This window comes from Protopterus annectens, chromosome 8.part0 (genome assembly GCF_019279795.1).
Source record: "Protopterus annectens isolate FY-2018-M chromosome 8.part0, PAN1.0, whole genome shotgun sequence".
NCBI classification, from domain to species: domain Eukaryota; kingdom Metazoa; phylum Chordata; order Ceratodontiformes; family Protopteridae; genus Protopterus; species Protopterus annectens.
This window is the reverse complement of record NC_056741.1, coordinates 111,993,603-112,010,731: the sequence shown is the minus strand read 5'-3', so window position 1 is coordinate 112,010,731 and position 17,129 is coordinate 111,993,603. Positions and strand designations below refer to the sequence as shown.

The 17,129-nt window shown below is 37.3% G+C and overlaps 1 protein-coding gene across 1 annotated transcript in view; it reads left to right on the top strand.

Moving 5' to 3' along the window:
- LOC122808153 (hepatic lectin-like) overlaps positions 1 to 15,233 on the top strand; it is a 126,910-nt gene extending 111,677 nt beyond the window's left edge. The window contains exon 3 of the mRNA XM_044079126.1: positions 14,738 to 15,233. Within this exon, the coding sequence (XP_043935061.1) occupies positions 14,738 to 14,906 (169 nt within the window). The 3' untranslated portion in view covers positions 14,907 to 15,233. The remainder of the gene's footprint in view (positions 1 to 14,737) is intronic.
- Positions 15,234 to 17,129: the final 1,896 nt, after the last annotated feature.

Below are 17,129 nucleotides of genomic sequence, written 5' to 3'. Positions count from 1 at the left end.
GTGCAAGAATTAAATGTTTGTGGGAGTTAAAAAAAGTTATGTACTCACCATAACATTCCATGTTTGTAGTCCATCTCACCCTTCATTCTTATATATGGGTTCGAGCCGATCCTCGGCTCCGACTCAGCTGATTACAAAGCTCGAAGTCTCTAAGTTGGCTCGTGGCAAGGTAGGTATCCCATAATGCACTAGTAACAATCCCCAGATCTTGTTTGCTGCCATCTATAATAGTGACATAAAGGTATTTCCACAAGGAAAAACAAAGATGAAAGGTCTCCGGCTCTAAGGAAGATAGACATTATCTTGTCTCCAGATCCTCCAAGGATACATGGACGGGGGTAGGTGGGTGGGTTCGTAAGAATGAAGGGCGAGATGGACTACAAACATGGAACGTTATGGTGAGTACATAACTTCTTTATGTTCTGTAGTCCTATTGCACCTTCATTCTTACATATGGGACAGCATCCTTAGCACCTTCTTCTCATGGGAATATACTCCTAAGAACCGTGGAACCAAAGGAAGCTCTACCCCTGGAGGCCAAGTCCAATTTGTAATGAGTAATAAAGATATGAGGTGTAGCCCAAGTTACTGCTGTACATATACTGTCCATTGGAATTCTGGCTTGAAAAGCGGCAGATGTGGATATAGATCTGGTGAAATAAGCTTTAATTTTAAATGGGAGTTCTTTACCATTAAAAGAGTAAAGAAAAGATATGCAATTTGAAATCCAGTTTGATAATGTTATCTTGGAGACTGGCATTCCTTTTCTCATCTCCAAAAAAGATATAAATAATTGGTCTGATCTCCTAAACTCTTTAGTTCTATCTAGATAGAACTTTAACTGTCTGCGTACATCAAGTTGATGAAACTTATATTCCACTTTGTATGATTTGGAAAAAAGACTGGCAGTTCAATAGTTTGATTAATATTTGATTTTGAACAAATCTTGGGGACGAAGGAAGGGTTAGTGCGAAGGGAAACTCTGTCTCTATAAAATATTAAGTAAAGAGGTTTGATTGAGAGTGCTTGCAGCTCTGACACTCTTCTGGCAGACGTAATGGCTAACAGAAAATGGTCTTCCATGAAAAGAACTTTAAATCACATGTATGTGAAGGTTCAAAAGGTGGTAAGGTAAGTTTTGAAAGAACAAAATTTAGATCCTAGGGAGATATAGGTTCTTGAAATGGAGGTCTTAGTAAGGTAGTGCCTTTTAAAATGATTTACACAATCTGTGAGCCATAAGATTAGGTTCATGTTTCCCCAAATGAAAACTAGAGATAGCTGCTAATTGAACTTTGATTGTAGCAGCAGTTGATCCCTGATGAAATAGTTTGGTTAGAAATTCTAACACTAAGTGAATGGAGGCTGTGTATGGATCTATATTCCTAGCTTATGCCCAGAGAGAAAATCATTTCAACTTGCTAGTGTACAATTTTCTCGTAGAAGGTTTATGAGATGACGTCAGGATATGAGTAACCACAGGGGATAAATCATGAAGCTTGACTAGGGATGGAAGTGGAGCAGTCACGCTGCCAAGTTGAGGGTGTGGAAACAGGGATGGAACATGCCTGACATATGTGTCAGAAGGTCTGGTACTGGGTCCAGAGTCCATGGATCGTCCAGAAGGTGAGGCCCAAGAAAGGGGAATCAAAGCTGATGAGGCCAGTAAGGAGTGATGAGAATCATTCTGCTTCCCAAAGTCTTTTCTTTCTGGATCACTTTCGATATTAGTGGAAAGGGAGGAAAAGCATAAAGAAGTCCTGAGGGCCAGTTGTGGACAAGTGCATCTCTCAGTGTCTCCCCCAGGGGGGATAAGGATGAAGTAGCTGCTGCATTTGGTGTTCATTGGGGTGGCAAACAGATCACAGCAAGGCTGTCCCCATTTGCAGAAAATCTGTTCCGTGACTTTCTAATTCAGAGACCACTCATGAGGCATCAAGATTGCCCTGCTGAGCTTGTTGGCTATCACATTGGTTCTCCCAGGGATATGCATTGCAACTAGAAAGCGTTGGGAAGATATCACCCACTGCCAAACACCTAGACCTCTCGACATATTGGGTAGGACCTGGTTCCCCCTGGTTTGTTTATATACCATACCACTGACATATTGACTGATTGGATTGCTATTGTCCCTAGAGGAAGAAAGTTGTGAAGCACTTGCAACAATAGTAGCACTGCTCTCATCTCTAGAACATTGATATGCTGGTGAGCCTCATGTTCTTGCCATGTGCCTTGGACTGTCCTTCCTAGATAATGCCCCCCACCCTATCTGGGAGGCATCCGTGGTCACAATAGCAACAGGTTGGCGAGGAATGAATGGTCTCCCTATCATTAGTTGATTGGACTGGATCCACCAATGAAGGTCCTTTTGCAAGATTCTGTTATTAAAAGGGGATGAGACAGAGGCAGTTGCTGAAGAGACCATTGGGAAAACAGTAGCCATTGTAGAATTCTCATATGTAGTCTGGCTAGCAGAACTAGAGTTACAGTAAAGGCCATGGTTCCCAGAAGTTTGAGTACTGTCTTCACTTTGACCTTGTGTTGGGGAAGCAGGCTGTATATTTGTTGTCTTTGATTTTGCACGCTGTCTGAAGGAAGGTGAGCCATCATTGTGACTGTGTCTATTTCTGTGCCCATAAAAGTCACATATTGAGAGGAAGATAAGAAACTTTTTCCAATTTATAGTGATGCCTAGCTGAGTGTAGACTTGGATGGTTAAATCCCTGGCTAGTAGAAGTAGGTGCCTGGTGGTGGCAGTCAGGAGCCAGTCATCCAGGTACGGAGACACTTGGAATCCAAGATGTCTCAAGTGAGCCGTTACTACCGCAATGCATTTGGTGAACACTCTGGGGGCTGTGGTGGGACCAAAGGGCAGAGCATGAAATTGGTAAAGACTGGCTCCCAGCCTGAATCATAAATGACTCCTTGATGCTCTGTCCATTTTTATGTGGTAGTACACTTTTTGGAGGTCTATGGAGCACATCCAATTGTCTTTCCCTAACAGAGGGAGTATAGACTGCAGTGTTACCATTCGGAACTTGGACTTCTTCACTGATTTGTTTAACTTGCTGAGATCCAAAATGGGCCTCCAGTCCCCTGTTTGTTTGACACTAAAAAGAATCTGGAGTAAGTTCCGAATCCTATCTGGTCTGCAGACACAGTTTGGATGACTCTCTTTTGACGCAACTTTTGGACTTCTATAGTTGCTTGATCCCTGTGATTGGGTGGAACATCTGGGATTCTCTTGGTTAGATGAGGTGGAAAAGAGAAGGGAATGGAGGATCCTCTGGAAATTATTCTTTGTACCCACTTGTCTTGTGTGATGCTGTGCCAGGCTTCTGGGTACAAAGATAAGTGACCCCTGACTGGATCCAGAGAAGCACAGCCGGGCCTCCCTTCAAGAGCACTGATAGGGATGTCCATGAAAGGAATCACGGTCACCCTTGTTTTGTGGACCCCCCTGCCTCTAAGGCGTCTATCACTATTTCCTCCTCCTCTGCCTCTGGAGAAGGAATCAGCTTGTGCATCTGGGAAAAATCTCTGAGATTTCTTGAACCACATTTTTCCCCCTCTCTGACCTTTAGGGAATGGTCTAGAAGGGATGGAAAAATGTACTCCCATGGCAGAGAGAGTCTTCCCTTCCTGCTCGCATCTGGTGAGTGTGTCTTTTACCTTTGGTCCAAACAGAGAGGAACCATCATAGGGGGTGCTGGTAAATGTAGATTTGAAGGGCTCTGTAAAGTTACATAAATGCATCCAGGAGAGTCCCCTAAGGAAAACTCCTGAACCCGCTGCCCTGCTCGCTCCATCTGCTGCATAAGATATCAGCCTCATGGAGGAGTTAACAGTAGAGTTTAAGGTGGACAACTGAGCAGTAACCTTCTCAGGGACTCCTTCAGTTAAAGTACCTTGAAGAGTATCTCCTAGCTCTTTTAGGAGATCTCTTTGAAGTCTAGTGAATTGGGTGAGGTAATTCAGCGATCTGAGTGTAAAAGCCGCTGAAGAAAAAATATGGTTCCCATATCTGTCCATCGTCTGAGACTCTTTGTTCGGTGGGTGGACAGATGAGGAAGTCTCTGCTAGTTCCTTCTTTGTGGCTGCTGCCATCACCATGACATCTACAGGCAAACCTTTGGTCAGAAACTCTTTTTCCCCTGGGGGCTGAAAGGAATTTGTTCAGCCTTCTGGGGATTGGTTCCATGGTGTCAGGAGTTTCCCACACCTTTCGACTAACCAAATCTAACAGATCATTGAAAAGAGGAGACACCCAAGAGGCTGAAGGTTGAGATCCGAAAGCCTTCAGGTACGCTGACTCCTCATCAGAAGGGGTGACAGTGGGCCAGCCACCTCTCTGTTTCAGGATCTCTAGGATATCTATGAAGGAGATATAATCAGAGGATGACCTAATGGACCCTTCTGACTCCTTGACGTCAGTGTCAGAGGTGATGGACTCATTGGGGGAATCTATATGCTTCCTCTTGCAAGTTCTCCTCCAAGGATGCTCCTCAGAATGGTATTCTGGGGAGATCTTGGAAGACTGTGGGCCACCCAAGGGGGCTCCTGAGGCTGCGGGTCTCTGCTGTCATGAGAGAGGGATGGTGCTGAGACAGAGGTCGGAGCTTGAGGGGGAAGAACATTGGTACCCTAGTGTAGAGCTGAAAATCTAGACAGCATGCTCCTCATCATCTTGAAGGCAGATCCCCCTGGCTCCAAGGACACCACCGGTTCTGAGGAAGTGGAAGTAGTCACTGGCTCTGGAGCGATTGGCTTCGAGATAGATGTAGGATTCGAGCTCAGCTGAGCTGATGCACTGAGAGGTAGGCTCGGAACCAAAGAAGTTCAGGCCCGAGCATCCCCGTTGGGGCTGACTGGTAAGCTTCAGCTCCTAGACACCAAGGATGGCACCGAAGGTGTCAGAGCAGAACACAGCTCCAAAACACCACTTGGGGTGCTGTAACTGACAGTTCCATAACAAATGGTACCGATAGATTTGGCCCCAAAAGATTGGCATGGCTCGGAGAAGGAACAGAAGCAGGTAATACAGTCTTAGACAGCTCCGGAACCAATTGGGTCGGAGCCAACAACAAATTTGCTAGTGACAACGACTTCAGAAAGACTTCTAGAGGATCAGGAAGATAAGGTAGGGGATCAAGATCTCTGCAAAATTGGAGATCTAAGTGTCGAGGATACGGGTAGTAAGTCTCTTGATGGGCTCTGAGATATCATTTCAGCTATTGGCTCCAAAAAACTTGGAGCCAAAACTGGAAGGTCTATATCAATAACCTCAACCAACTCCAAAGGCTGAGGAGCTGAAGAGGTAGAAGATTTGTCAACTTTGGCAACTTTCTCTGGAGGTCCTGATTTGTGAGTCGGTGTAGGAGACTGTCTTTTCACTGACTCAACCTTCCCTTTTTTTGAAGAGGGAGACCTGGAGTGAAAAGAGGAAGAACTAGCTAAATCCTCTTCAAAGGAAGGTTTAAGGACACCTTTCAAAATTAGTTTATTCTTCCTTTCTTGGAGAACCCGGCAACTAAAAGAATGGCAGAAAGTACATGCCTCTTGTAGATGTATGGCTCCCAAACAATACACACAAATACTATGCCCGTCAGTCAGGGACATTTTTTGTGAACATTTTAGGCATTTCTTAAAACTTGAAGGTTTATGGTCTTTAGTTTCCTTAGACATAGCTGTCAACAACAACAACAACAGACTAAGATTGTAGACAGACAATAAGAAAGAGATGACAATGTCCTGTAACTTAAACTGATCTAGCCCTGCTCAAAAAACAACACACAAGGGAAAAAGACAACAGAGGACTAGGTCCTCTAACTTAAATGGCCTAGCCTTGTTGAAGAAACAATGCACAAGGAAGAAAGGCAATAGAGGACTAGGTCCTTTAACTTAAATGGGCCTAGCCCTGAACAGAGAGGTAGGCAAGATAGAAAAAGATTAACAATAACTAGTACACTAGGAAACAAAGGGATACCACCAAGAAAAGGCCTGCAGAAGTGACGGCCAACAATTAGCAAAAAACAATTTGCAATAAACTTCAGAAAACACACTAACTACTAGCAAGTAAACAACAGCAAGCTATTAATACTAAAACTAACGTTACAGTAGAAAAGTACACTATAAATGTTTGAAGAAAAAATATTCCAACTTAGCCACGGCCAAGAAAGAGAGCACTTCTGAACTCGTAGAGCAGCAAACGAGATCTGGAGATTGTTACTAGTGCATTATGGGATACCTACCTTGCCACAAGCCAACTTATAGACTTTGAGCTTTGTAACTGGCTGAGTCGGAGCCGAGGATCAGTTCCGAACCCATATGTAAGAATGAAGGCGAGATAAGACTACAGAACATCATTTGACTATATGGATAGACTTGAGCTGAGAGAGCATGGAATAGTTAATAGATGATGTTGTGGGTAGAATGATATTTGTATTTAGTTTCTTTTAAATGATGCATTAGTTTTTATTTTTATTTTTATTTTATTTTTTTGTGATTTTATGGTAGGGATTTTTGTTTCTGAGATCTGCTGAGATTGACTCCCAGGACTAGCTAGCCACCCTGGAGAAGATGTGCTTCATACACTGGAGTTTGTTTTAGGAAACTAAGTTAGTTATGCAGTTATGAGCTCTGAGGTTATAGTTATTGTTTGTTATGCTGAGTATGCTGGCAAAGAAAAAAAATGAATCAGACACCGGTTCTCCTTCACTGTCAAATATCAGGAATTTGGATATGTCCTAACCCTTTTATCTTAGGTGTAATGAGACCATTAAATGCTACAATATCTCCACCCATATTCCTTTATATCTTCTTCATGTTGCTTTTTCTTTTAAATTCTTAAGTTAGTGAGCAGCTTCATAACTTTAATCCATAATTTCACCACATAGCACTCCATCTATAACTATCATTTTTGTTTACTCTCCTCACATATTTCAATTTTAAGCCTTTAATGGGTGTTTGAAAATGTATCATGTTTTGTGCTCTGGTATTTAACTTCCATTCCCCCATCTTCCTCTTCAAAATGACCTGCTTCCTTTCTTTCTTTCTTTATGTCTGGTAGATTTATGCCCTCATCAGTGCAATAACAGAAATTTCTTAAGCGTCTGCAAGCATTGTACTAATTTAAAATCTTCCTTCCAGTCCTATTTAAGCAGGAATTCCTATACAGGTGGTCAATGATCAGTTGATCACTTTTCAGCTATTCAGTAACACCTGATAAAATGTAATATTTGATGGTATGCAATATTGATGGTGAGTTGCTACAGTGGGATAAGTATGGGATAGGGCATGTGTAAATATAGGGTGGTTGATCTCCTGAAGAAATACTTGTTTCATTGTTTCAAGCTATTTTTAAGTGAAGTTTGTCCTTGGCCATTTCTGATAGAGCAACAGTTTTTAAATGGCCATATCCTGATTTTTTTAGTGGAAGTATCTGCATGTGGCAAACCTGTAATTGATCATTTTTAAACTAAAACATAGGTGATGGGCTGCCCAAATCCATCACATCCCTTTAAGTCACTCATCTGTATCCTCTATTCCTCCAGTTTTCCAGTTATTCCCAGAAGGTCATATCACATATTTCACCTTCCTCTCAGTCCTAATCTATTTTTTAAAACTCTCTGATATCGTATTTTATCTTACCATAAGGTCACTAACTTGCCCAGTCCTATACCAATATGTTATATATGTGCTCTTTCTCCTTGAGATGAAGCCTTCTCTTATTTCATACATTATAAATATGCTTTAGCCTAAATACCTCTGTCACCTTTCCATATCTTTTCGAATACAGCTGCCCTCCTTTCTATCATATCACTTTCACTGAACAAAGCTTTTACATCATATTCCTTTCATACTTCAATTCCATCTTACTATGTTGCCAAATTGTATCTACCCATGTTTCAACCCTATCAATATCTATCCATCACCCCATCTTCCTTCTACCCTAATTAATAATCTACCATTGCACCCACAGGTTTGCCCTCCATCTAGAGTCATGGGTTCCTGATTTAAATTAAGTATCATCAAATACATTTCTAGACCCAGGAATTCCTATGCCCAGCATTCAGTGATCACCTCAACTTTTTATGCAATACTTACTGAGACTTCTTGCCATCTGACTTTAACACACATCTTTTGCAGGCCTTACATCTTTAATCCAGGCCCACTCTCAGTACATACCTCATTATGTACTCCCTTTCAACTGTTCAGATTTTTGCTGAATGTCCAGATTTTTGCCTCTTATTTTTAGACTTTTCTGAATATAATTTGGGATTGTCTGGTAAATCATTGAGGACTGAAGTCTCTATGTAATGGCATACATTTGAGTTTTAGACTTCATATCCTTCAGAAAATGCATGCTAACACAAATTCTTTTATTGTAGCAACTTTCGAAGTTTATAGGAGCAATATTTAAAGCCTGTCCCTATTTTGGGACCTTTGACCTCCCCCATTATTTCAGGCTTTGTCTAGATTTCTTGTGCTAAGAGGATGAGAGCTGTGAGTGTACTCTATAACTAAATATCATCTACCAAAAATGTATCTGGCCTCTCAAATATGGCTATTTTTTCCACTCCAAATCCTCAGCATGCATTTTATGCCCTGATATTTTGACCATTAAGTCTTCACAACTTACTTTTTCACTATATTTCATCTGCATTCCCAGCTAAATTGATTATCATGGCCTCTGGCCTTCATAGTAAACATTTCACTGATTTTTGCAGTTTTCATCACTGAAGTCTTCCTAATATTACATTCTAAGTTGAAAGCATTCTTGATTTAGTTGTACTGTGTCAATACTCCCTCTACTGCCTCCTTGAAGGATAAAATCATCACTAAAATAAATAAATAAATGCAAGCATAAATACAGATATACATAAACTTAACTCCTTCTTACCTAATACTTTTTCATGTTTTAGTCATCAGCAAAATCAGACATGAGGCTGACACCCACTACTAGTACTGCTCTTTTATTCCATTTTTTTTCAGAGGCATCACTATTCAATAAACCTCCAATTGTAACTTGCAGTTCATTTCCTCTAGCCAATGTATGGATCCTAGTTTTTTAGTATTATTATTATTATTAAGACAAAAAAATCTTGCATCACTCAACTGAATGACTATTTTTATATCAGATAGTACCAGCTTGGTTCATATTCTGTGCAGTACCTCAACCCTTTTTATGAAAGTTACTAGTTTTCTTCAAGTACCTACAGACTGCCAACTCTTCACAAGTCATCCGCAGTTTCCATAAAGGTAAAACTTTCTCCACTCTACCTGAAATTAATATTAGCCATAATCTTGATATTCACATTTGTGTATGACATTGTTCTTATCATCCCTGCTTCATTAACCTCCCTTTTCTTGGGAGTTCCCTCACCCTAATCTGCATTATTAGTAGGGTAATTCCTTTATCCTTCCTGCATAAATTATTCACTTCCACAGATGATCTTTCATTCTTCTCTAAAGATATTTTACAATTCTGTGTTTTAATCTACCATTATTTCTTGTTTTCTACTATATGTATAGCACTCTCTTGTTTTTTTTCCCCTCCAATTTCCCCTCCATTTCCTAGTTATGATTCTATTATATTTCCTCATACTTATAAACAAACACCTATTCCAACTTGGTTGTTTTGGCCTGGGAACGCTCTTACCTATTTACCCACCCCCTGTTTACACAGATAATCACATATAAACGTTTTGTAGATGATATTTTTATTGTATGGAAAGGTACAGAGTCTGATTTTGTAAAGTTTTTGAATTACCTTGAGAGCACCTCCACTTTTCTACGCTTTACCATGGAATGTTCTGCCAAATCCATAAATTTTTTGGATGTTACACTAAGTATCAATGAGGATGGCACTATAACCTCCACTATTTATAGAAAACCAACATGGAGGAACACACTCTTATCTTTCGACAGTATGCACCCTAGGTACGTTTTTCCTGGTATCATCAAGAGTCAATTTATTAGATTAAAAAGACTCTGTAAAGACCCACACACCTTACAACTTGAAGCAGACCATTTAGAATCATTATTTAGAGAGAGAGGCTATGATTCAGGGCTAGTCACAAATACCAGGAACAATGTTATCAGGACTACATTGACAAGAAATCAAGATACAAATACCATAAACAATAGATATTCCATAGGATGCAAAGATTTTGTACCTATAATTTTGAATTTTACTAGTATCATTAATGATATCAAAAAGGTTTTTTATAACAATTGGAAATTACTCACTATAGACCCCTTTGTCAAACAATTGATAGGAGACAAGCCACATTTCATGTTCAAGAATAGCCCGAATCTAAAACAACTACTATGTAATGACAAATGTATTAGTGATGATTCAAGTTTATTATCTAGTAGCAAGAAAGGTACCTTCCCTTGTTATAACTGCAGGAGATGTGGCTACATTTCAAAAGAAGTAGATTTTAAACATCCTACTCTGAATTATAGTTTCCATCCAAGGTTCTATGCTAACTGCTGTACTAAAAATCTCATTTATTTGGCCACATGTAAAAACTGTACAGTGTTCTACATTGGCCTCACTAAAAGATGTCTAAAAGACAGAATTTATGGTCATCTTTATGACATCCAGAAGAAGAATGAACTAAACGCATTAGCTAAACACATTTTGGAACAGCCCCATCATAGCTTTGAGTTTAAGGTACTGGAGATAGTTACACCTAACAAAAGAGGTGGGGATAATTCTTCACTTCTAAACAACAAGGAGTTAAAATGGATATTAAGATTGGCTGCACACATACCTCCTGGCATCAATAATCAAGTCTCCATTAAACCGGTTTTGGAAGCCAGATAAAACTCTATAAATTAATATTCATTAATGGTGTGTACCCAAGATTTTTAATTCTAATGGATTTTTAATTCTAATAGATTTCTCTATTGATTCTTTTATTTGGTACCTCATGTGCATTGTTCTTTGTCGAATCAACTTTTCAAAAAATTTTTTCACTTACAAAAGCTCAAAAGCTTTTTCCAACAGTAGTACCTTAGTAGTTGTATTTATTCATGTATACATTTTTCTAGTATCATAGTTGTATCATGTCTATTTTGTTCTTTATATTTCAAGCATCACATATACAATATTCATTTCTTATTATTTATTCATTTATTTATCTATTTACTAGGTCATTTTTATTTTTATTTTTATTATTATTCATTCATTCATCTATGTAAGATGTATAACATATATAACATTTTGATGACACACATAGTTCGACTTTTTAATATGTATAATTTAATTTAATATTCTCTATTAATAATTTCATTTTTCATCTATCTTATCGATTAATTTACAAACACATATATTCATTTATTTAATTATATTTATAACATTCATACATTTATACATTCCATACATCTGCATTGTAATTATATGTATATATATATATATATATATATATATATATATAAAAAATTTTTTACAATTTTTTACATTTTTTACATTTAATATTTAATATCTAATATCAATATTTATTATCCAATATTTAATGATTTCCAATATTGATACTTGTCTAGATATATGACACTATGAACAATGATAACTTATGATCTTGATTTATAATTGAATCTACTATTATAATTATGAATTTAATAAATAGTAGAAATATAATTCATTGGTGCCATTAATATTGGAATCACATTCTAAGAAACAGATATTTATTTATTTATTTGATTATCTAACTGTTTATTTATTTATTTATTCATCTATTTAATATCAAAAAATTGTTATAGAGCAACTTATATAGAGCAACGCTCGACACATATGTTATTATATTCTGGTATTGAATGTGTTTTAAATGTGCTTATCCATTTAATTTAATTTAATTTAGCTTTTACTATTTCTGAAAACACTCGTCGTCAGCACCAACTTTTAGAGCTTAACATTATTACTGACTACCTGCTGCAGTATGGTGTACGAACATCTTAGTCTTTCTGAGTATTCAGGCTCCCTTTAAATGGAATGTAGTAACCAAAAACTCTTTAATTAGTCTTTATTAACTCTGTATTAACTTTTTAATTGGGAAATTTGCGTGAGTTGTTTGTTTTAATTTGGCGCCTTTTTTAGATTTATCTGTATAAATAGATGTTTTGAATTTTACATGCATTGTCTGATGAAGCGTGGTGGTGACCACGCGAAAGCGCTTACAATAAACGTTTTTGGTGTTCGTATACTGGATTATCTGTTACTTACTGCAAGAAAGTGAATTTTATAGTTCTTGATTTAATGACTTTTTGTTGCACTTTATATGCTCACTGCATACTGAGCAAGTGAAGTTATTGCTCCTGATTTACTGCTTTGCCGCTGCACTTTTCAAGAGCTTTAAGTCCGGATTGGATACATCAGGACTTTACACAGTTTCGTGGTGAGAGAGCCTGGTTGTTTTCTTCGATTTCCTCATACTTTGAAAACATCTCACGCCTCTCCTGTCCTTTTTATCAAATCCATCCAGTCATTTGGGATCCTCATAAAAAGCTGTTATCATCTGCCTAATCTCTTTGTTTTAATCCAGTAGTTGTCCATTTTCTTGGTTCTAATTTCATTATATCATTCCCATTCTTTCTTTTATAAAACTTCTAGACAAGATATTTGTGCATTTTTTTCTTGTCACCACCAAATCTGTTTTTATTTCTTTTCTTGCCAGCTTCTAATTAACTTATCTCCTCTTTATTTTTCAACAGAGATTTTAACTACTTCAACTCTATTCTCCCTTCCTGTTTTATGCATGTCCCTCCAGCTAAGCAATGCTTCCACAGACTATACAATAAACAAATTGCATGTGCCTGAGTACTACTAACTTGAGACACACTCGCCCGCTGTCACTTGCTCTAATTGGCAAATGCTCTAAATCCCACCAACCTGACAACCTGATCATAGTAAATTATCAGTCCTTCTTACCAACCAACCCTACCTAACTCCACAGCCCTACCAGAACCCAAAGTCTTACCCTACAACTGTCATGCATTAAACATAGGAATCCCATTCCTAATCCAAGGCCCTCATTGAGCCGTATTTCATATGATGTGGTTCTCCATGAATCAGATTATTTTAATTACTTATAAGGCTGTAAAATAAAAACTCTTTTCAATTTGCTTCATTATACTACGTTTTTTCTGGAATTACTTGTGATGAATTGTTTGCTTGTACAAAGCACAATCCTGCTAGGTTAAGCAATGTTGCAATACTTTTATTGTAGCATACCTTTCAAATATTTAGCACAATAATTTTGTACAAAGACAAAAGTAATGGTGGGACAAACGCCCGACATACAGACATTCTTTTTTAAATATTTCTCTTATAAACCTAGCAAATTGATAGAATAACAGGTTTTGCATTACCGTGCGTTTTCTGAAGGGTATGAAATCTGAATCAAAAATATCTGTCATTATTTAGTGACATTAATCTATAATGATCTTCCAGTAAAACACACATTTTATGTAGAACAGAATAAACATATTTATCAAAAATCTGGAAAGTTGAGAGGCATGTGTAGTAGCTTTGATGGAGTCCCATAATGAATATATGTAACTAGAACACATCCTCTGCTATTGGCACAACCTTGATTGCTACCACATTTTCACAACCTGTTTGACTTATGTGGCTCTCCAGTCACAGAAAAATAAAAGTGTGCAGAAACACTCAACATTCTAATACAATGCAGCTATCCTCTAGGATACATATTCAAGGGGCTCCTTGAATTTTCCCAGGATATTTTTCTGGGTACTTTGCTACAATATTAGAAGGTAGCATTTGCATACCTCTTTCATAAATGATTACTTGAACATGGAAGTCAACAGATCCTTGGCACTGAAATCACTGGAGACCACTGTATGTATGGCTGACAAAATTCTAAACTTTGGCATAATGTAACTTCAGACTTTCTTGCCCTAAGTGTGAGATGCTCATGAATCCACATCTAGAACTTATCAGCACTACTTTCTTTTTGATCTGTTTCCTGTCTCATGTTTGATGCCATTCTTATACTTCCTTATATATTTTATTTCACCCTGATGGAAAAATACCCTTAAAATAATGATACAGAAGACTATTTCCTACAATATGTAGAGATAGCTGAGAGGCACCAATATTTGAGATCTCCTTACATTATTATTTTTTTAGTTGCATTACTTTGTGTTTAAATGAATGAATAAATAATTCTACTATCACTGTAAATTATTGGCAGTAATCTTTTTAACCACATTATATTTTTGGGGAGTTAGCATCTGTTTATGAATATACAAAACAGTACACAAAGACAAACTATTATTAACTTCAAGATAATATTAACAGGCCAATATGGCAATCCAGATTGTATTTTTCCATTGTAATCAAACTTAACAGGTGTTCAGAAAACCAATAGCAAAGTTACTTATTTATCTGTCTTTAATGAACCATTTTATATAATTCAGAATGCCTGCTTGCAACAATTTGTTTCTTTCAGGGATGCACATATACGGGATATTTCCAAAGTCATAATATCCAAAATGAGCACTTTCTTGAAATAATTGTATCACAAAAACTTTCAATGCTTTGATTCAAATTGCTAATAATGTGATATCTGTGCAATTGTTGCCTAGTTCTCTGAATTCATGTTAATAATAATAAAGTGCATCATTGCCAGTACAAAAGCAATGAGAAACTATGGTGTGCTGTCTTGATTCTTTGTAATAAGTTGCATATTTTTGTATAAATTTCCTTCAGGTTTTGGTGTGCAGGTGAACCAAATGACTTTCGAAATGTCAAAAATGAGGGTGAAGATTGTGTTGCTATATGGAACAAGTACGAATGCTCAATGACGTGGAATGATATACCTTGTCACATGGAGCTGTATTTTATCTGTGAAAAACAAAACAGATGCACACATTTTTAAAAAGTGATGTATATTTTAGGGCAAGTAAACAGAAATATGTGTGAAATTCCAAAATGATGTGAAAATTCCTGTTATTTTGAAAATGTTTAGAAAACAATCTTATGCTAAAAATCTGACTAAAAATAATGAATTCATTTACTAACATTATGCAGACAGTCTTTAACATTGTGTTATTTCAGAAATATAAGTTCATGGCTTATTTTAAGTGACTTGTCTGCTAAGTCTTTATAACTGCTTTTATTTTTCGCTGGATTATGGTTAATTGTCTTTTTAGAATGATCCCATCAAGCCAGTTATGAAATAAATAAATAAATACAACTCAGTCAATAAATGGTCACATATTCATTTGTATTTGCTTTTAAATGTCGCCTTATAAACATGGATTATAATAAATAAAGTGGATCAAATTTATTTTCATTAATGTATAGTCACTTACGATTTGACTTATTTAAATATTTCTATTTTCCTACCCCATGTACCATAGCCATATTTCCTTCCTAACTACAAAAAAGTAGATGCATCTTGTCTTTTGTGAAACTGTATGAAAAGTGAATAACTGCATACAAACAGAATATGCATATAGCTTAAAGTGAAACATGGTAATGCTTTAAGAAAGGAAATTAACTTTTTTTGCTAGTTATTTTGATGCCAGCTAAATATAAATACATTATATAGTGGCTCTACTCCTGAATGCAGAATAACCAAATTCTGATCATGAGAAACTCCAGAAAATAATGGCCAAAACACTGAAGCATGAAAGGCGTAAGAATTTTTTGACAGGGACAAGCCCCCTATATCCTCTGAACATACATTTTCCAACTCCATGGTTGGAGCAACTCATAGAACTGATACATTTCACTGCTGGCACTCACTTAGAAATCATATAGCACCAATTTCCAGTTGAAAAAGAGCAATAAGCTGTATGCCTGAGTGTCTTGTGTTTTATACTACACACGCTCACGGAATCTCCTGTTGGACACTTACAGATGTACCAGTATTGCACAGCAAAGTAGTTGGCTACATCCATCCTTGTAGACATCACAACACAAACATAGCATTTCATTTGCTGTCGCAATATGCAATTGATGCTAAGATATACATTTTCATAAAATACCTATAAAGCAGAAGGAGGACAAAGGATATTAATGATACTTAAGTTGCAAAAATTAAATGGAATATTACATAACAAAAAAAGTCTGTTGGAAGCCCAGTCTATTGGTTAACACCATTTAGTTTGATGTTAAGTATGATATTTACTACTAGTGGTGTACATGTGTGAATGTGTGTGTATGCTGGAGTTTCTGTTAACATTTTACAAAACTGTAACGTGTTTTGATTATTTTGGATAGTATCAAATTCACAGATGTGAGTTGAAGCTTGGCATGGGTTTGCTTTGACTGTGTGTGTGTTTGAGTGATTTGGTGGTCAGAATTTATTTATTTTCGATGAGGTTTGGCGTATATTGATTTATGTTGGATGGCGCAGTGTCTTTTGTTTTTGTTTGGTGATTTTAGGGTGTTTATTTCGTATGCTGCTTGGTATTTTACGTGTTTTGCTGCTGCTTATGTTTGGTATTTTATTTCTATAATCCTCTGTCTCTACAGCTATATATTTATATATCTATATAAAGCTTCCCTGCCCACCTTACTCAAGTGTGCTAACCCTAACCCTGCACATCACATTACTAAGACTCTTTCCCTAACACTACCTCTACCAGGATGACACTTGATATCGGTTGTGTAACTGGGGTTTACTGATGTTGAGCTTTTTTAGTAGGAGAGAAGTATTTGACATTTTGTTACTCGCTCTTAGTGGCAGTTCAGTGTTTTGTGATTACTTCTTTTTTATAGGATATAACATTTTGAGAAACAATAGAACCCATAAAAAAAGATTGTATCCCAAGCAGACAGTAAAACCAAAGGACAGCATTTCCATTCATTACTCCTGCCTTTTTGTCAATGCCACTGTCTCCAACCCATATAACATAGCTGGTCTCACTACCCTCTTGTAGACCTTCCCTTTCACTCTTACAGGCACTCGTCTGTCACAAATGACTTCTGACACTTTTCTCCACCCACTCCATCCTGCCTGTACTCTCTTCTTCACCTCTCTTCCACACTCACCGTTACTCTGAACTATTGACCCCAAGTATTTAAACTCATCCACCTTCACCACCTCTACTCCTTGCATCCTCACCATTCCTCTATTCACCCTCTCATTCAC